The sequence below is a fragment of the Exophiala oligosperma genome, assembly GCF_000835515.1.
Source record: "Exophiala oligosperma strain CBS 72588 unplaced genomic scaffold supercont1.1, whole genome shotgun sequence".
NCBI classification, from domain to species: domain Eukaryota; kingdom Fungi; phylum Ascomycota; class Eurotiomycetes; order Chaetothyriales; family Herpotrichiellaceae; genus Exophiala; species Exophiala oligosperma.
Window position 1 is genome coordinate 1,108,829 of NW_015622818.1, and position 17,893 is coordinate 1,126,721.

General features: G+C 51.7%; 8 protein-coding genes across 9 annotated transcripts; 3 read left to right on the forward strand and 5 right to left on the reverse strand.

Moving 5' to 3' along the window:
- Positions 1-829: 829 nt before the first annotated feature.
- On the reverse strand, positions 830-3,644 carry PV06_00382 (uncharacterized protein; the record flags this gene model as incomplete). The annotated part of the gene is made up of 5 exons (XM_016400879.1): positions 830-894; positions 971-1,821; positions 1,894-2,433; positions 2,533-3,139; positions 3,359-3,644. 5 exons carry the CDS (start codon positions 3,642-3,644, stop codon positions 830-832), a joined length of 2,349 nt encoding a protein of 782 aa, XP_016267932.1.
- Positions 3,645-4,167: 523 nt separating this feature from the next.
- Positions 4,168-7,032, forward strand: PV06_00383 (uncharacterized protein). The gene is made up of 5 exons (XM_016400880.1): positions 4,168-4,635; positions 4,737-4,871; positions 5,012-5,313; positions 5,449-6,040; positions 6,093-7,032. The coding sequence occupies exons 1-4, from the start codon at positions 4,257-4,259 to the stop codon at positions 5,662-5,664; spliced, it is 1,032 nt and encodes a 343-aa protein (XP_016267933.1). The 5' UTR covers positions 4,168-4,256; the 3' UTR covers positions 5,665-6,040; positions 6,093-7,032.
- On the reverse strand, positions 5,610-7,943 carry PV06_00384 (uncharacterized protein). The gene is made up of 6 exons (XM_016400881.1): positions 7,121-7,943; positions 7,025-7,067; positions 6,838-6,973; positions 6,398-6,753; positions 6,084-6,348; positions 5,610-6,026 (listed from the first exon to the last, which is right to left on the reverse strand). Exons 1-6 carry the CDS (start codon positions 7,197-7,199, stop codon positions 6,006-6,008), a joined length of 900 nt encoding a protein of 299 aa, XP_016267934.1. The 5' UTR covers positions 7,200-7,943; the 3' UTR covers positions 5,610-6,005.
- A 302-nt stretch (positions 7,944-8,245) lies between these two features.
- On the reverse strand, positions 8,246-8,862 carry PV06_00385 (uncharacterized protein). The gene has a single exon (XM_016400882.1). It carries the CDS (start codon positions 8,772-8,774, stop codon positions 8,475-8,477), a length of 300 nt encoding a protein of 99 aa, XP_016267935.1. The 5' UTR covers positions 8,775-8,862; the 3' UTR covers positions 8,246-8,474.
- A 459-nt stretch (positions 8,863-9,321) lies between these two features.
- On the reverse strand, positions 9,322-10,438 carry PV06_00386 (uncharacterized protein; the record flags this gene model as incomplete). Its single annotated transcript, XM_016400883.1, has 3 exons — positions 9,322-10,212; positions 10,275-10,338; positions 10,392-10,438. 3 exons carry the CDS (start codon positions 10,436-10,438, stop codon positions 9,322-9,324), a joined length of 1,002 nt encoding a protein of 333 aa, XP_016267936.1.
- Positions 10,439-11,277: 839 nt separating this feature from the next.
- Positions 11,278-13,698, forward strand: PV06_00387. Of its 2 annotated transcripts, XM_016400885.1 has the most exons (3): positions 11,278-11,730; positions 11,830-13,222; positions 13,273-13,698. In XM_016400885.1, exons 1-3 carry the CDS (start codon positions 11,390-11,392, stop codon positions 13,369-13,371), a joined length of 1,833 nt encoding a protein of 610 aa, XP_016267938.1. In that variant the 5' UTR covers positions 11,278-11,389; the 3' UTR covers positions 13,372-13,698. The 2 variants fall into 2 exon arrangements, with proteins under 2 accessions (XP_016267938.1, XP_016267937.1); XM_016400884.1 differs by having other exon boundaries at positions 11,278-13,222.
- A 32-nt stretch (positions 13,699-13,730) lies between these two features.
- PV06_00388 (uncharacterized protein) lies at positions 13,731-15,832 on the forward strand. Its single transcript, XM_016400886.1, has 4 exons — positions 13,731-14,015; positions 14,127-14,165; positions 14,324-14,439; positions 14,580-15,832. The coding sequence occupies exons 1-4, from the start codon at positions 14,013-14,015 to the stop codon at positions 15,355-15,357; spliced, it is 936 nt and encodes a 311-aa protein (XP_016267939.1). The 5' UTR covers positions 13,731-14,012; the 3' UTR covers positions 15,358-15,832.
- On the reverse strand, positions 15,500-17,836 carry PV06_00389 (glutamate-tRNA ligase). Its single transcript, XM_016400887.1, has one exon. It carries the CDS (start codon positions 17,726-17,728, stop codon positions 15,890-15,892), a length of 1,839 nt encoding a protein of 612 aa, XP_016267940.1. The 5' UTR covers positions 17,729-17,836; the 3' UTR covers positions 15,500-15,889.
- Positions 17,837-17,893: the final 57 nt, after the last annotated feature.

The following is a 17,893-nucleotide window of genomic DNA, read 5'->3' on the forward strand; positions in this document are numbered from 1 at the left end:
GGAGGTGATTATTGTCGTTCTTTATATGCCAAGGTGAGTAAAAACTGCTCTCGCGCTCTCGCCACGGATCGGGCCCAGGGTAAGTGCTCATCCCCGGCTCGCGTGCGCCGGGGGTGCGATGTCGACTGTCTTACTGGAATGGAACGGAGCTCGGAACTTTCGAATTGGGACCAACAATTTCATGATGTTCGCGGTCCGTTTTTGCCCTGAGAGACATGCGATGGTTTTGTGGCGTGCTCAACCTCACCTTTACATAGGAGGTTATAAGTCACGTGCCCATTTGCCGGGCTCCCGCCTACGGGTTCTTCAAAAGGTCGGACGCATAACGGCGACTTGTATTGTTACTTTGTCCATTTTGAGGAATATGGTATTTCCCGTTGAGATTTTGCGTTCGAAAGTGTCACTCTAAGGCCACATTATTCAGGGAAGAGTTTCCCATGAGCGCCGAACTTCGTCGAAAAGCGCGGCGGAACGACCTTTCTACCCCGCCAATGATTGACTCGGCTTCATGAAAGAGGAAATGTATCGGCGATCTAGCCCACTCAGGGTCGAAGCTGTTGAGCCAAATCCTGTAGGCGAGCCAGCTCAACGGCATATGGAGCATCTGGTATGGGAATATGGAGATGACAAAGAGCAGTGTGGTTGAACATACCAGGTAGTAGACTCCTAAAGCTACGATTTCCCAGGCCGGGGGTAGGTCGAGATTGGATAGCCAGTCTGGAGTGCTGGGCAGGATAATAAATAGGACACGCCAAAAAGCGCGTGGAAAGGTGTGGGACAGAAAACTCTAGGCCAGTACCTAACTCACTGTTGCCGCGATTCTAGTTGTCTAAGGACTGCGAGCAGAAAGCATTTGGCGGTGACGGAGTTTGATATCGTGATGTGGCGAAGATGCTACGCCCAGCGTCAGCTGAAATACAAGAAGACCCAGTACACTGGTCATGAGATCGGGAATCAGTGTAGCATATACCATACTCGACCAGGAAGTCAAAATCGTTTAACGAAGATTCAGCCTTGACAACAGGGATATTTGTCTCAGTGGAGGAGTCTTTGTTCAGCAGCAGAAGCAAGGGTTTGTCGAATCGCAATGTCAGCAGAGAACCAGTTCTTTCTCTGATGCTAAAGCGCGCTCCTAGGAGGGCTTTGCTTTGGTCGTGACTAACGCCTTCGGGAAACCTCTCTGCCAGTATACAAGTGCCAAACCCTTCGTTATATAGTCGCGCAGCCGCACGCTCCGTTGCGATGCAGGCCTCCGTGGATGAGTGTGCAGAGTCCGTTCCTGGCTCCATCGACTCGTTCACGGTCACAACCCAAGTGGTCTCGGAGCCCCCGTCCTGATCAATGATCCTGAATCTTGGCGCTCTTTCTTGCCTTTCCAAGAACACGTAAGCCACCAAGCTCTCTCGGTGTACAGTTGCCTTATCCAGGAACAAACCATTGGATCTCCACGACAATCCAGCGCAGGCCGAAAGCTGATCGCCCATGATGCCATGTTCGCTGGTTTCGGTCGGTAGCCAACTGTTTTGAGGGCGTTCAGGATCGAGTATACGTGGTCCGGAGTTGAATAGCAGTGAGATCGGAAGGACCTGACAGTTTCGAACGATGAGAGGTAAGTATCGAGCTTGTTGGGGAGGAGTGGTTGTAGTGACTGCGTGAGACATGTCTGGGATATGAGATTGTACTTTATGGGGACTGAGATCGAGCATATTTGCAACAATCTGATATAAATCCTTCTTCTGACTCGTCTCGCGCTGGATCAGGCTATTCCATGTCTCCACGAACTGTGACAATCTCCAACACACAATCGCGGCCTCTCGTTTACTCCCGGGGGCAAGGTTAGTAAGCTAGATCCGTTCCCTTTGCAATGCGCGCTGGGTCAGTGCCACAACTGACATAGGTAAACGAAGTCTGCTGGCATGCAACTCCGATTCTGTTGCGCCGTCGTTTTCAAAAGTCATGCCGTACACAGCTCGAGACCAAACGAAATTGTCAAGAGGATGCTGCCAACTTGGCGCTTCCTCGTCGAGTAGGCCATCAAACCCTAGACGGAAAACTTGAGATTCGAGCTGAAATGAAAGTTCTCGAGCTAGGGCACCCTCCTGTAACGTCCATGATCTCTCCATCCAAGCCGAGGAATAAATCTTTGCAGCAAGAGCCTCGCGCTCTTGTGACGGCAACAATGCGGGCTGAATTGACGACTGCTGCAGCTCAGCGTCCAATACAATCACAGTTTCGGCTCCAGCGTAAATTGCGGCCATGTGTTTAATCGCCTTGTTCTTGATGCGTTCTTCCTCCTGGTCATTGCTAGTAACAATCGGAATACACAGTGTATCAAGCCAAAGGTATTGACGGCGTGGATAGACTATCGAGAGTAAATCCGAGCGTCCGAGGGCCGTTGCCAAACCTCTGAACGTCAGACCTCCAAACACGTTTCTGAGACACTGCTGTAGTTTCTTGACTTGACAGTTAAAGAGTCCATTTGTATCTGGATTACCTAGGCCGTCAGACTAGACGTGCGAAACAGCGACATACTTAGTCCATGGACGAGCTTCCACAATCCTTAAGGCGGTGGAGCCAAACGTCATGCAGACCAATGGAATACCACCCGCTCTAATGATCTTGATGATCTTCTCCCGCTCGACCTTTACCATCTTCCTGCAAGAACAGTCCGCCGTCACATGTGCTGTCCGGTATTGTTCTATATTTCTTCCGTTTGCAGCATCCGATGCCGAAGTCGCTGGTTGCGTAGTTGGGGCTAACGAGACGTTGTGGGCGACACACTTTGGTGAATCGCGGCAGCGAGAGTGATCGATACGTTGCAGGGGTCGTCGATTAACGCTAGCAAAGTAATTTGCAGTGGGTAGATTGTGGAGATATAGGATGCGCCTAGCCTGTGACGGGCACCAGTTATGCTGTTCGAAGAGGCGAAGTAGAAGGAAATCGCTCATACGTGGTTCTTGGCGCTTGCCACGCTCTGTCGGATAATCCTTTAACGTCGAAAGCCATTTATTGTACGCCGAAGCAGATAAAGCATGCAAAAAGAGCCATCTGGTGCTGAAAAATTTGCTTCGAGTGAGATTCCGAGTCCAGAATCCGGGAGATGGTTCCTCCAACAATTCAAATACGCGTTTGACAAAAGCTACAAGTAACCGAATAGAGAGAAGAACAGGAGGCAACGCTGCATCTAGATGTCGACCTTAAACATCGATTGCTGTGACAGTAGTATCGACGGTGTGGAGACACTCTAACAAATTCGAATGCCAGGAGCCACGTTCAGAAAATGGCAGAACCACTAGACGCTGGCGCAAGCGGTGAACCATAGATGACATGTCGTTGAACATAAGGTACTCATACAGACCTCCCAATACCGATTGTCGTCCGATATAGGGGCTAGCATCGTCCAGCAAGGTGAACTCTGAGAATAGTCCGAAGAAAAGCCATGCCTGGGCTAGGGATGAGAGCTCTTCGTCAGACTTAGATCTCAAGAGTTCCTCGTCAATGTCGTTTCGAGAGCCACAGAAGCCAGCTCGCCTTGGAAATTCTCCAAATGGCCTTGTTATGTCGGGTCCATCATACCGATATGGACCCGGGATATATGGAATGCGCAATAGAGGTTTATCGTGGAGAATGAAGGGACTGTCCATGGAATCAAAGGCAGTATATGTGTTGTAGACGTCTGGATGATCAGGAAAATGCTCGATATAATTTCATGGGAAAGAAAAGGAGAAGGTTAGCGCCTTTAGCATTTATATAATAAGGGGGTTTATTATTAGGGCCTCCCTCCAAACACAGCAAACAAGCCAAGCTAGGATAGCTCGGACGCAGAACGGATGAGGAGCAGTGACCACCCGCATCCGCCTCAAAGCCTCCTTAAGGCTTTGAGTCTCTGTACATAGGGGCTATAGCTACCGCTAGTAAGTGTTGTTATCTCTATTGGCCTGTCTGACCCCTCGCGAGCCTCCCCTTACAAGTATAAGAGAGTAGAAGAGGAGCGGAAAGAGAGGAAGGGAGCAGAATGGAGTAGACGAGGGAGCAATTCTACGAAATAGTCGTTAGCGGGGGAGCAAAGCGGTAGGAGACTATTTAGCGAAAGAGTGGTGGGAAACGATGGTTCGGGGATTATATATATATATATGTGGCTTACTCTTTCTCACGCCGATATATTTACTGTAAGAGACGTCAACCCATCTTTTTTTGTTCTTGTTATAATTGTCTTAACACGACACAATCACTCACTCACTCCCTCACTCATCATTATGTCTCCTCGTTCACCTCCATCATCGTCCGACAACGACGACCATCCGGTCGCCGCGGCACATGTCCAAAGAGCAGAACATGAAGCTTCCATCAATCGTAACCCACACCCTGACTTTATTCGAGTTCAAGCCTCGAGACCAGATTGGTCTGAAAGTCATGCGGCTTCCTCGTCGTCCTCATCGTGGAAGTTTACAAAAACTCGAGATCCAAATTGGAAATGGGGTCAAGGTGGTAACGATAACGGAGAGTCTTTGGACAAAGACCATGTCGAAATCGACCCCTATGCTCCTGGGAGACCTTCGAATTTTAATTATAAATTATTGATTTCAGGAATCGTACCTAGACCTATCGGGTTTTATAGTACCGTTTCCAAAGATGGTGAGTTGAGAATTTTTCCATGATGAACCTACGGATGATGAACGTACGGATACAGAGGACGGATATTGAATACTAAATACTTTGCTGGGAAAAAAAAACAGGCAAATCATCAAATTTGGCACCATTTTCATATACAAACCTAGTTTGTTCTGACCCTCCTATGTTCACGGTTGGAATTTCCGGTAATGTTCAAAATGCCAAAGATACACTAAAGAATTTGATCGATACGGGAGAATGTGAGTTTGCTTTATTACCTACTTGAGGAGTATCTACGTACCTACCTACCTCGGTGCCCAAGGGATATCCCTCACTCTTCCTTTATCAACAGTATTCTCGAAGAAACCTCTCACTGACCGCCCACAATTTTTTCTTCTAGGCGTCTTGAACATGGTCTCTGAACATTTTATCGAAGCAGCCAACGCCACTTCCATCAACAGTCCCCACGGAGTGTCCGAGTGGTCCCTCTCCGGCCTACACCCCGAGGCCAGTACTCACGTCAAGCCGGCGAGGGTCAAGGAATCGGTGTTCGCCATCGAATGTAAACTCGTCGAGGTCAGGGAATTCGAGAGTCGATCCAAACCGGGACGCAAATCTGGCGCGATGGTCATTCTCGAGGGAATAAATTTCTGGGTGAGGGAGGACGCCATCAACGAGGACCTGAACATGATTGATCCGGATGTGAGTCTCTCTCTCTTTTGTTTTTTTATATGTGAAAAATTTTCTTACATCCCCCTCCCCCACCCCTACAAGAGTACTCATGAATCGACCGACCCGTCCCTCAAATATACTGACCCGTACTCTATTCTCCCACAGATCATTCGTCCGATATGTAGATTAGGAGGTATCACTTACGGAAGGGTCACGGAGGGATTCGAATTGTTGAGACCAGAGTATGAAAAGACAAAAGCTTCAGGGGCGTTGGACGCAACAACATCTACCTCTACTTCGGACACCGAGGCAACTACACCCAAACCGACGACGACGACGACGACGACGACGACGACCACACGTACCAGGGATAAGTTATGATACACTAAAACATCACCCATCTCAAAAATAAACTTCCTCACCATCGCCCTCGAAGAAACAGGATAGAACACAATAGACTTGTTCTTGTGTATGGAGCGGTCTCTGCCCGTGGAAAATCACCACCAGAAGTGCCATATGTGTATTCCACTCACGAAACTTGAGCTTGATATACAAGGCCATATGTGGCAATTGTCGCTCAACAACCTCATATTCCATATCCACAATACTCCACTAGCATGCCTAACAAAGGGATATCACGAAAAAGGAGCCAGGCATTGAATGATGTCCGAAACGAACCATGCCCATGTTGATTTAAACCGAATCCTTGTACGAGTGACATATCACCGCAAGCCGATGACACTCTAAAGTGGACCATGTAAGCAAATGAATCAGAACCTCACTTTATTGGTGGTGCTTACCATTTCAAGAGTCCATACTCTTCGAATCCAGACCTTCACCTTGCCTTCAACACCTGCAACATCATCCAACTCTACTCCTTCCCACCAGCATCTTCTCGCGGGTTTTCGCCAGAACAGTAGTAGTTTCTGAGCCATGCCGACGGCATTACTGCCTGCGATGTCACCCTTGACGTCTGTCCGTAACCGAGCCAGGGCTAGACTGCAGATGACTGCTTTGTTTGGTTCTCCTGCTCGATGACCCCAGCTGTCATCATGATTGAATCCCCTGCGTTTTGTCAGCGCAGCACGTCGAAACGTATGATAAGCAAACGTACCCGGCAGTCAGCATCTCTATTAGATGCTGCTCGGTGGTTCCGGCTTCTTCACTCCGTTTGAGTCCCGAGAAGATGCCGTTTTGCTTGACTAATGACCTTCCCGCTGCTCTCTTGACTTCGGTCATTTCCAACGCTTCAATGTCGGCGCGAGGAGGAATGACATAGAAGTCGAGGTCTTCTCTCAAGACAATAATCCCCGCCCTGTCTTGAAGCATGTCTTTGGTAGAACCTTGAAGTGGTTCGATTGAGATGGGGTCATTCTCGGAGGGGGTGGTTGGTGAAGGCGATCTTGAAGGGATTGATTGTGCGACGTCACGGAAGAAGTTTAACATATACTGCAGGGATGCTGGGTCATACTGTGTACGATAAGTAATGTCTCCAAGATAAATAGAAGGATTTGCAAGGACAATGATGGGATGGGTTCTAGATGAGAGACGTACGTCGACGGGATAGACATCGCCGTCATGAAACGAGTTCATGTGGCCGTCTGGTAGCAGGCCATTGGGAAAGAGGGAGAGTAGGACGAATTCGGGCAATGTCAATAATTCCTCTCTGGAAAGCGTGAAGCGGGTGCCCCTAGTCACAGTCAGTTTCCCACCTTCGCTTCAGCTCCGGAGTAGACCGTACCTCAGATCCAAAGTGATGTGTTCATCTGCAGCGGCTTCTCCTGCTGAATATTGTATTAGTACGCTGTTTCCACTAGCGCAAGAAACCATTTCATACCTCCTAATGTATTGATCGGCGGTCCGGGGGTTTGTTGAACTTGTGTGATGATGCTGGCTGCACCTCCTGCTGCCGCCATGATGTAGGCAAAGGAATCTAACGGACTTGAACCCTCGGTGTAAGGTGGCGGAGGCTCGCCTTCTTCAACCGCTCTGGAAGACTGCGCCTTGGTATCGGGAGGTAGTGCGGCTTTTGTCTCGGCCTCGGCCTTGCACTCGACCTCGTCTTCGGCGAGAGCCTCCTCAAAGGAGGGCGCCGGGGCACTGGCTAGGAGCGAGTCGCAAGCAGTCTCGGTGACAGTTGCTCTGATTCGATCGAGCTCGGCGTCGGTAGGAAAATAGAGGGAAGAAAAGGGCGGTGGTCGTTGGGAAGGAGAACCAGCGGACGATGCTTCGGAGCTGGGAGAGTGAGGTGGCGGTGGAGCGGTATAGATCTTGTCGTCAGAAGTGTCGAGATTGTTATAACTTGACAACGCCGTGGTGGGCGAGTCTGGAGCAAAAGGTCGGTGTGACAATGTGGTTGATTGGGCGCTGCAAGAGCCGCAGCCAATTCAGGCGTTTGTTGTGTTTTTGAGGATGTCGGTGGATTCGCGCAAGGACAAGACGATTTGCGCAGATCAATTAGTTCAGTTGTTCTCGCTCAACATGGAGCGCGATAATGAAATATTGAGAGTGGGAAGGACACGTGGATAGCTATGAAGCGTTGAAAGATCAGACACCAGCGGAGGGTGTTGTTGAGTTGTAGAAGAGATCGGTGTGGTTGGAGTGGTGGAAGTTGGAAGGAGTATTTATTGGGTCTAATTAATACCGGTTATTGGGAGGAGGTCGATCTTGTTTATTCGACGCTTCACTTTTCACGAACGAAACCCTACAGTAGAGAGAGAGTCTAGCTGACCTCGGTGACGCTTTTGCTGTCACAGTCAAGCCTGTATAATGGATATTATGGGGCCTAAAGAGCCCAAACAGCCTATTGTACGGGGAGTTGAAGCCCACCCGTAGCCGCCCGTTTGACGTTGGTCCTAGTCTACTCCCAGTACTAAATCTATACGCCATTGCGCTACGGAGTAACAGTGACCAAAATCAAAGAACATGTTATTATGATCATAGACTGTACGACTGCAGGTTCCGCAGACTTGACGATAACGATCACAATTTGTTGATAACCCTGTTGTTGTCATTACACTGCCATACATCTGAGGATTCGCAGTGCCTCAGTTCTCACACTCACACTCAGCAGCCCAAACAAGGATGCGTCGCTAAGACATAAAGGCACCTCAGCATTGAACTCCCCAATTTGGCTCTTGTTGCCTCTCGCTCAGTCTCACTCGGGCCTCGAGAGCAGACAAAATGATCCCTCAGGCATCCTTTCCAACCTCTCCAGCTCCTTGATTAGGCGTAAACGACTCTGCTCCTGAACCCGGCACTGCCCCGGTTTTCCCTCCCTGTGGCAGACCAGCTGTGGTGTTCTCAGTGGCTTGCATGGCTTGCATGGCTTGTGCATCGAAACTACCGCCCTTGTTCGCAGCTCCTGGATGTCCGCTTGTTCCAATGATTCCAGATCCAGCACCAGAGCCGGCTGTTGTTGATGCTCTTTTCTGGCCTTGAAGTCCAAATAGCTCAGAATGGGATTCTGTTGGTTTTTGGTTGTCCGCCATGGTGCTCGCTTGTTTCGACTTATATTTTCTTCTGAGGTGTCTGCTTTGATCTCTTAACTGCTCGAGGTTGTTGAGATGTGGCAATGGTATGAGTATGGCGAGCAAGGGTTTCTGCTTAAAACAGTCGAGATTGGTCTGATACCAGCAATGACCTCATCCTCTTATGCGTGACTTCAATGTCTGCTGCTCAATGACGATAGACGAGAGGAGAATTTGGGCTGTGCAGGGATACGTAATCTACAAGACAACAAGCGGAACACGATCCAAATACATCCAAAGGCTTGGTATGGAGTGACCCAAGCACAATCGTGGCGTGTGTGAGTACGTTGATCGCTATTGCCATCTTGCTTGGCCACAGATCATCGCGATGCAAGCCATAACGAAGTATGAACGTCTCACCCAAGGATGAATTGTGTATTGCGCCTATTCAGAGGCACTGCCCACGAGACATACCACAAGAAATCCCAGTGCTCATCTCTCGACATCTGAATGTCTCGTTTGTTTCACCATTTTCACCACAATCAAGTAATGGCCAAGGCGCTTTCGCTCATAACAAGCTCCTGCTACCGAACAGCTGCAATGCGTTCTTGCTGCACAATTTCTCCTGGTCTTCCTCACGTGGAAACACCTCAGGCAGATATTGATCGTGCTGATCCGACAAAGCTTGAACATAGGAAAGTGATGTGAATGGAAAATCACTGCCATACAGCATCCTATCCACCGTAACATACTCCAGCATTCCTTTCATCTGCTCCGTAAATGCCCAACCAGCCGAGTCGAAATAGAACTGCTTGTTCAGCCTCTCCTTCACCCATCGAGGATTGACCGATGCGTCAACACCAGGCACCTTCACAGCCGCAGCAAAGCCGGAGAATCGGTTGATCAAAGGGGGAAACGCTCCGCCCACGTGTGGCACAAGGAAGGTCACATTAGGACAACGGCTTACTGTCCCTGATAGGAACAGATTCATGACCGCTCTCGCCGTGTCGAACAAGAATTCAAACACGGGTCTAGGAAAACCAGGTAAGGGAGTGGCTGCCGTCCCGTCCTTCAGACATGGCGTGGTCGGATGCATGAAGACTTTGGCCTTCCGCTGGTTCAATAGGTCGAAAATTGGGTCAAACATCTTGTCACCAAGATAAGAACCCCCGAAATTGGTCATTACCGCAAATCCATCTGCGTCGAGCTCGTCCAGAGCCCGTGGGATTTCTTGCAAGCAGAATTCCACGTCTGCCAGGGGCAGTGATGCGAAGAACCCAAATTGCTCTGGCTTCTGTTTCTTCAAATCCCCTGCGTAGTCATTGCAGTACTTCGTGAGTTTGCGGGTCAACTCATTATTGCCGGGTACAAGGTGCGTGCCTGGTGAACTAATGCTCAGCATGGACTTGGTGATGTTTACGGCCTTCATCATTTCCAGATGTGCTTCGGGGCTCCATTGCTGTGTATCAGGAGTCAGCGTGATCCGTTAGACATGGAAAGCAGCCTATTCCAACGACGTACCGGAATCGCAGGCATGCCATCTGGGTTTTTGTGTCCGTTCTCGGCGCAAGCATCACGGTATCCTCTATCATTTCGTCAGCAAGTAGCGCTCTACCCGAGCACTCCTTCAGTACTGACGGTGGGAGGTAATGAGAGTGACAGTCGATCTTTACGTATCGAGACATGTTTCTAAAGTCGTACTTGACAGTTTTAAAGGCCTCCGAGCCTTGATCAGTGTGTCGGTATACGTTGAGAGTCGATGTTAGACTACGAGGCCGTTCTTGACCGTAGTAAGAAGTATATGTACCACGTTGTTTTGTGACCTGTTACAGCGCGGGGCGGTGGGGAGAAACAATCGAAGTTCAGGTGAAGCGCCGTGCCCGCCCCGTATCTGACAATTCTTCTACGTGGATGAACCAACCGATCTTATCCCCATGCAGTCGCTTCGTCCCGTGAAGAATCCCAATGAGTGGTTTGTGAGCATGAGCCCCGTAAGTTCGTACAGGATTTAAACTGTAAATGAATTGTACTACTCTGTATTCGTGAATCGTTAGGCACTTGTAGTGTGTCGATATCAGACTGTGTCTTCTTCTGTTGTCGATACCATATACTCCGTACTCGGGGTTGAATCCTGAAAAATATTGAAGATGTCCCCTCCAATGTCATAACATAACATGATGATCTGGATGTTCTTCTTGCATTTGACGCCCACCTTGCACCCATTTGCCAGCATGTTAGGTTGCTCGCCCTGTAAGACTCATTTGCGGTCTGCAAGCACACAAGCTTGAATATGTGGTCTCTCAAAACACCTTGGATTCTGCTTCTGAATGCAGTGAGCCCTCTAGACCCGCCTGGGGGTACTCAGTGGCGACAGGACCTTGACGTGAAAGTCGTAAGTAAACATTGAACTGAGGGTGTCGCTTGGCACCCTTAAAAGCGGCGACCCGTTGTTACCCTTTCGGTTTGACATCAGTTTATTTCGGCCGCGATGCGCGACATGCTTGTAGACTCTAAGATTTGCGACCAACTACCAAGACCGTGTCTTCTAGAGGCTCGCAACAGAGTCCTGCTCCTCTGCATTTTTATTGCTCCGCAGCTTCCTGACAATGGTATAGCCCCGGAAATAAGTCCTCGTCATGGCTCCCGCGCAGTCCTTCGTTACCAGCTATCCCCCGCGACTCCGTCAATACGCCAATACCCTACTCCAACCTGTCCTCCAAACCCAGAATGTAGGCCCAGGAAGTCGCACAACGAAACGAGGGACCACGATCATAAACTATGCCGACGACGCCTACGATGATGACGACTTCGAAGACAGCGAAAATTCACGACGCCCAACGGGCCTGCGATCGTTACGAAGGGAAGAACTCGACAAAAGAGAGCCCCAACATGAAAAGTTAGGAAAAGAGTTGCATGAACCCCTGGACCTGCAGCCCATATACAGGGACTGGATACTTAGGAGGACCGTCAGGCCCCAGTACGTTCAGGATTTTCTCATGTCTAACCCCGACTATTTCAAAGACTCCGTCCCGTTCAGGCACAGTCCATGTATTGACCCGATACCTATGCGATGTAGGACCGACTGCCAGGCCCATATACAAGCCCAGCTACCCTTGACGCTGATACCCATTCGGATCGATCTCGATGTGCCCCAGCACCAGCCAGATGCACCGTATCCCCTGCCCTCGCAGGCGATGGCCGCTGGCCTCAACCCAGCACTTCCAGTCTTCAAGCGACCCGAGCCCACCCCAGCTTACAAGATACGAGACATATTTCTTTGGAACCTTCATGAGGAACTACTGACCCCAGATGATTTCGCTTTGAATTTCGTCCGAGAACTTGACTTGCCCAATCAGACCGCGCTTGCCATGAACGTAAGCCAACAGATCCGAAATCAACTCGAGGATTATGCCGGGGTTGCCATGCATCCGCTGTTTCATACCCAGGGAAAGAGATCACAGATGCCAGAAGTGAATAATGCTGGCACTCCGTCAGCGGTGGTCAATGGCAGTTCTCGCGATGGAACTCCAAGACCTATTAGAGGTGCTTCAATATCGCGGCCTGCATCGACAGCACCTGCCACACCTGCACCTTCAACACCTCGGCAAATCACACTTGCTAATGGCGCATCAGTAACAGCCGTTGCTTCTCCACTGCCAGCAGAGCCTGTCATTATACCTGATGACCCGACTGAAGACCTGTCTCTGAACCCGGACGATTCATTTCGGTGCATCATAACATTGTCGATTTACCTCTCCTCGAGGCTTTACCAAGATAAGTTCGAGTGGTCCCTCTTGCACCCTCCTGGTGCAGCCGAGGCATTCGCTAAGCAGACATGTGCGGACATGGGCCTGAATGGCGAATGGGTTATGGCCATCACTCATGCAATTTACGAAGCAGTCCTGAGATTGAAGAAGGAAGCTTGTGAAGGCGGGATGGTGATGATTGGCGGCGGCGCCTGGGGCGGTGGCGAAATCGACAATCAAGCGGTGCGAGCTGAAGAAGGTGCTGGTTGGCGATACGACGTCGACGACTTTGGTGCTGAATGGGAGCCCAAATTCGAGGCATTGAGCAAAGAAGAGATTGAGAAGCGGGAAGGCGATCGAGAACGACAACTAAGACGATTGAGGAGAGAAACAGCGAGATTCAGCTCGACCGCTGGAATGGTTCCATCTGCACGAGAACAAGAAGCCCAATTACGTGGCAGTTACTTCGACTATACTGCCGTTGGCGCAGGTGGTGAAGATACTCCATCTCTTGGTCGTGGTGAGAGAAGCAAGAAGAAGAGGCGTTTCCGCTCTCTGAGTCCCCTCGGCAAAGCTGGAACTCCCGAGAGCTCTGCCAGTGCTGCTTGGGGCGGCGAGGGTAATAGGCTGCAAGAGTATGAAAGACAGACATGGCGATGTAAGCATTGTCTTATCTGGGGCAATGCCATCTGGGCTGTGAGGGATGGACCACTCGGAGCGAGGGTAAGCAATATTGTTATGTTGTTGATTTTCTCCACGCTAACGTGCTCCAGACTCTTTGCAATAATTGCGGGCTTATCTTTGAGCGAGACAAGAAATTACCGGTCTGGGCAGAAGGACTGCACAAACACGATATTCCTCTTGGGAGATAGGCCATGGTTCGAGGAGTATGGAAAGGAAATGAGGTCCATGTATTGCATTGATGTGGGGCGTTCTTTTTCAATATGTTGTTACGGATCCCTGGAACCTTTCTCCTAGCTGGTCAGGATCTTTCTCGAATCTGTTTTACTATCGGGGCATCAGTAGGAAGGGCGCTTTAATCCAGCAGGGTGTTGCATTGGGAGGCGATAAAACCTGCACTATTGGCTATTTGGGGAGTTCTTGTGTGGCTCAGAGATACAGTCTTCGCCGAGAGTGGCTATTAAATTGCCACATGATGGCTAGAGAGCCATGAATGAACTTTTAAGACCTTTCCACCGTATATACGATTGTCTTTGAAACTCCCATGTCTGTCGATTTGGTGCAAAGCTGCGTGATTAGATAAGATCGCGAAGTCGGTTGATCTGCGGCAACAATTGGGCATGCGCCTTCACCTCTGCGAATGCTGTTTATTGAAGCCAGATCGCAAGTCACAAAACACAGCATCTTGTCCACACTTTCCTTCTTTCTCTTCTGTGTTCCCAGGGTTTGGTATCGCGCAGGGAATGTGGTAGAACACTTGTCACACACACTCTTCCAGCTTGGTTCCGAAATCGAGAGTTCTTAGGAGCAGACCAGGAGCGGCTTGTTGAAAATGGTAAGTGACCTCTGAGAAGAGTGCAGAAGGGCTGTGAGAGATGTCCGAGGAGACCTTTTTGCAAGAGGTGATTCCTGGCCGACTCTGTGCTAATTTTGCCTCTGCGCACAGGCGCAAGTCATTGCGAACTCTGGCCACGATGACATGATTGTACGTTGAACATTCCCATTCCCGCACACCAAGTCCCTCCTACAATACCAGTGGACTCTGTGACGGTGGAGCGATATACTTTCATGAAGAAGACTGGAAAGGAAAAAAGTGAGAAGAGACGAGGAGAAGCAAATGGCTGACAATTGCTGGGAAAACAGCACGACGCGGTGCTAGATTACTACGGTCGACGTCTGGCAACGTGCTCGAGCGACAAGACGATCAAGATATTCGAGATAGATGGAGACCAGCACCGGTTGACAGAGACTCTCAAAGGGTATGCTAACCTACACTCTATTCCTCCCGTCCCCCTACGCCTTTCATTTTCGGTTCTGGGTGGCATATGCGACCGCAACCGGTGCTGCTGTTCATTACACTTGTTCGTTGATCGCTGACCGCGTCGGGAATCCAAAACAGACACGAGGGCGCGGTCTGGTGCGTGTCGTGGGCCCATCCCAAATTCGGCACCCTCCTCGCCTCGTCATCCTACGACGGCCGCGTCCACATCTACCGCGAGACCCCTTCTCAACAACCCAACGCCCCGGCCCAATGGACGCTGGTGTTCACGTCGACCATCCACACCGCGAGCGTCAACATGGTCTCCTGGGCGCCGCCGGAGCTGGGCTGCCTCCTCGCGTGCGCCAGCTCCGACGGCAACGTCAGCGTGCTCGAGTTCCGCGACAACCAGTGGGCGCACGTCATGTTCCCCGCGCACGCCATGGGCGTCAACGCCGTGAGTTGGTCGCCCGCCGGCGCGCCCGGCGCGGTCACGCGCAAGGACGGCGGCGGGCCCTCGTCGGCGCCGGCGCGGCGCTTCGTCACGGGCGGGAGCGACAACGGCGTCAAGGTGTGGGAGTTCAACGCGCAGAGCCAGAGCTACGAAAACACCGTGGTCCTGCCCGACGGCCACGCCGACTGGGTGAGGGACGTCTCGTGGAGCCCCACGCTGCTGAGCAAGACTTACATCGCGAGCGCGAGCCAGGACAGGACGGTCAAGATCTGGACGTCGGTGAACCCCGCGGACGGCACCTCGTGGGCCCTGGCCAAGACGCTCGAGTTCGACGCCGTGCTGTGGCGGGTCAGCTGGTCGCTGAGCGGGAACGTGCTGGCCGTGAGCGGCGGCGACAACAAGGTCACGCTGTGGAAGGAGGACCTGAAGGGGAACTGGGACATGGTCAGAGAGGTCACCGAGTAGTGGTGGTTGGTATCCACCGAGTGCAACCACGCGTAAGCAAGTTTTCTTCACTCGCGACGACGAGCGCGCAAGCGGGTGACGCGTAGAAGACGCTTTGGCTAGGTACACCGTGTTGCAACTTTGATCCGAAAAGAAGAAAACGCCCCGCGCAGGGGTACCTTGGTATGAGATACGAAGTGGTTCAATACTTGAGGCCTCAAAATGGTTCGACTAGTGACTACAGTACCGTACCGTAGGTTGATCGCCTGCAACCCCAGTAATAGAGAAGAAAAGGATGTCGAAACCCGTCAACAAAACCCCTCCTCCAACCAAGAAGAGGTAGATAGACGTAGGTGTCGGTGTGTGGGTACGATATGGAGTACATTGTCCATTTGTTTGGATTAACCAGCCCCCGTACGAAGGGAAGTCTCTTTCAATCGAGTATAGAGTATACACGGACAGCAGCTTTTTGTGACATTTACACTTGGAATACATGTATACGGTAACATACATATAGTAGGACATGATACTATACACAGACATGGTCATGGTACTACACAGGCAGGCCATGTCCGGTCCACTCCTTTTCGATCCTTCTCTTGCCCTCGGCGTGGCCCTTGAAAGTCTCGGTCTCGATCCTTGGTTTGGACGAAGCGGACACGATTTCTTGGGCTCTCAGGTTCGCGGCTTGAAGTCTGAGCACCGACGCCTCCCTCCCCAAAAGTTCTAGCGTCTTCGCGACAGGGGGCCCTCGGGGACCCGTCGCCAACGCCCAGCGGAGGTAGTGATACAGATCCTTCTTCCACCGGGCCGGGTCGATGACGCCTTGGTCGGGCGACACCTCCAGACTCTTGAGCTGTGACAGATGGACATTCTCGGTCCACGAGGTCTGCGGGACGAGACACATCGCCGCGGCCGCTACGCGGAGATAATGCAGCGACGACGCATCGACGTCCGGAGGCGTCGCGTGCGCCGTGGTCAACGAGACGGGTTCGAAGAAGACCGAGAGTTGGTCCGCAAAGTCCGACGGAGACCGGTACTTGAACGACTCGATCTCGAGCATGGACGTCAGGACGTCCGGCAGGGTCCTGGTGCCGATGAATTCGGTGACGTTGCGAGCGCCGTAACGACCCAGCACGGCCACGGCGAGGTCGCGAACCATTTGCTCAAACTCGGGGCCTCGAGCTTGAATCCGACGCCGCGCGTGTCGGATCTGGAGGTACTCGAGCTTGTTGAACGAGACGATGGTGTTGCCCTTTGTGATTTTCAGGTCGAACAGCTTCTCGAGCTGCCCGAGGTCCATGACGTCGTTCTTTTGGGCGTGCGACCATCCGAGCAACGCCGCAAAGTTGACCAGCGTCTCGGGAAAGATGCCCTTGTCCCGGAAACTGGCAATGTCCGAGTCGAAGTTGCGTTTGCTGAGCTTCTGCTTGTTCTCGTCGACCAGCAGCGGCACGTGGGCGTAGAGGGGCGCCGTCCAGCCCAAGGCATCGTACAGAGCGACGTGCAGCGGCGTGCTGGCCATCCACTCGCTCCCGCGCACGACGTGGGTGATGCGCATGTCGTGGTCGTCGCAGACGTTGGCCCAGTGGTACGTAGGGTAGCCGTCGGACTTGATCAAGATCACGTCTTCGTACACGGGTTCATCCACCAGGAGCTTCTTCGTCTTCTCCGCACCGTGTCCGCTCTTCCCGTACACCAGGTCATTGTACCGTGGCCAGGTGTCCGGGGAGCGAAAGCGGACTGTGTGCTTCTCGCCCTTGGAGGCTCTCTCTTCGGATTCAGCGTGGGAAACGTGCGCGCATTTCCGATCGTAGCCCAGACTCAGTCCCTTCTCGTGCCTGCGCCTGTTCAGGTCGTCAAGTCTTTCGGGTGTACAGAAGCACCGGTAGGCGTGGCCCGAGGACAGAAGCGACGTGATGTGCTGTTGATACAACGGTAGTCGTTCGGACTGTCGATAGGGCCCGTAAGGACCACCGACCACAGGGCCCTCATCCCAGTTCAGCCCCGCCCACGTCAAGTCTCTGTACAGTCTTTCTTCGGCACCGGGGATGGTGCGTTTCGCGTCCGTGTCTTCGATGCGCAGGAGGAACTGGCCTTGGGTTGCGCGAGCGAGAAGGTAATTGAAGAGTGCCGTACGAATGGACCCCAGATGGAGGTTGCCGGTGGGCGACGGGGCGAATCTGGTCCGGGCCGGACTGTCTGGCAGTTTCCCGCGTCTCAGAGGAGGGCTGGAGGAATAGGTGCGTGTGTGTAGACGAATGGTTCCCGCCGCAGTAGGAGCATCATACTTGTGCGCCGCTCGATTTGGAGTCTGGCGTGCTCGACATGTGGTACATACCCATTCCGTGAGACGGCCTAGTCCAGCCTGGGCGGTTCGGCCAGTCCTCATGTGTTTTAGCTAAGGAGGATGTGAGAGTGATGGCCAAGGTGTGAGGAGGGCGAGGGTAAGGCACAACGAAAAAAGAACAGCCACCCAAAATGCGGTAAGCAATCGAAGACGGAAGACACGAGAATATTCAAGTAAACCAATTGGAGAGGCGGAGGGCAAGATACT

What these genes read in the sequence shown, in the direction of transcription:
- PV06_00389 (XM_016400887.1), bottom strand. Translation starts at nt 17,728, where the DNA reads ATGAGGACTGGCCGAACCGCCCAGGCTGGACTAGGCCGTCTCACGGAA.
- PV06_00387 (XM_016400884.1), top strand. Translation starts at nt 11,390, where the DNA reads ATGGCTCCCGCGCAGTCCTTCGTTACCAGCTATCCCCCGCGACTCCGT. An exon ending in ATGGACCACTCGGAGCGAGG is followed by an intron (nt 13,223 to 13,272) that starts GTAAGCAATATT and finishes AACGTGCTCCAG; the next exon opens with ACTCTTTGCAATAATTGCGG.
- PV06_00388 (XM_016400886.1), top strand. An exon ending in CTGGCCACGATGACATGATT is followed by an intron (nt 14,166 to 14,323) that starts GTACGTTGAACA and finishes CTGGGAAAACAG; the next exon opens with CACGACGCGGTGCTAGATTA. An exon ending in TTGACAGAGACTCTCAAAGG is followed by an intron (nt 14,440 to 14,579) that starts GTATGCTAACCT and finishes AATCCAAAACAG; the next exon opens with ACACGAGGGCGCGGTCTGGT.
- PV06_00385 (XM_016400882.1), bottom strand. Translation starts at nt 8,774, where the DNA reads ATGGCGGACAACCAAAAACCAACAGAATCCCATTCTGAGCTATTTGGA.
- PV06_00384 (XM_016400881.1), bottom strand. Translation starts at nt 7,199, where the DNA reads ATGGCGGCAGCAGGAGGTGCAGCCAGCATCATCACACAAGTTCAACAA. An exon ending in GCCGATCAATACATTAGGAG is followed by an intron (nt 7,068 to 7,120) that starts GTATGAAATGGT and finishes TACAATATTCAG; the next exon opens with CAGGAGAAGCCGCTGCAGAT. An exon ending in GAGTATGGACTCTTGAAATG is followed by an intron (nt 6,027 to 6,083) that starts GTAAGCACCACC and finishes GGTCCACTTTAG; the next exon opens with AGTGTCATCGGCTTGCGGTG.
- PV06_00383 (XM_016400880.1), top strand. Translation starts at nt 4,257, where the DNA reads ATGTCTCCTCGTTCACCTCCATCATCGTCCGACAACGACGACCATCCG. An exon ending in TTTGATCGATACGGGAGAAT is followed by an intron (nt 4,872 to 5,011) that starts GTGAGTTTGCTT and finishes TTTTTCTTCTAG; the next exon opens with GCGTCTTGAACATGGTCTCT. An exon ending in TGAACATGATTGATCCGGAT is followed by an intron (nt 5,314 to 5,448) that starts GTGAGTCTCTCT and finishes ATTCTCCCACAG; the next exon opens with ATCATTCGTCCGATATGTAG.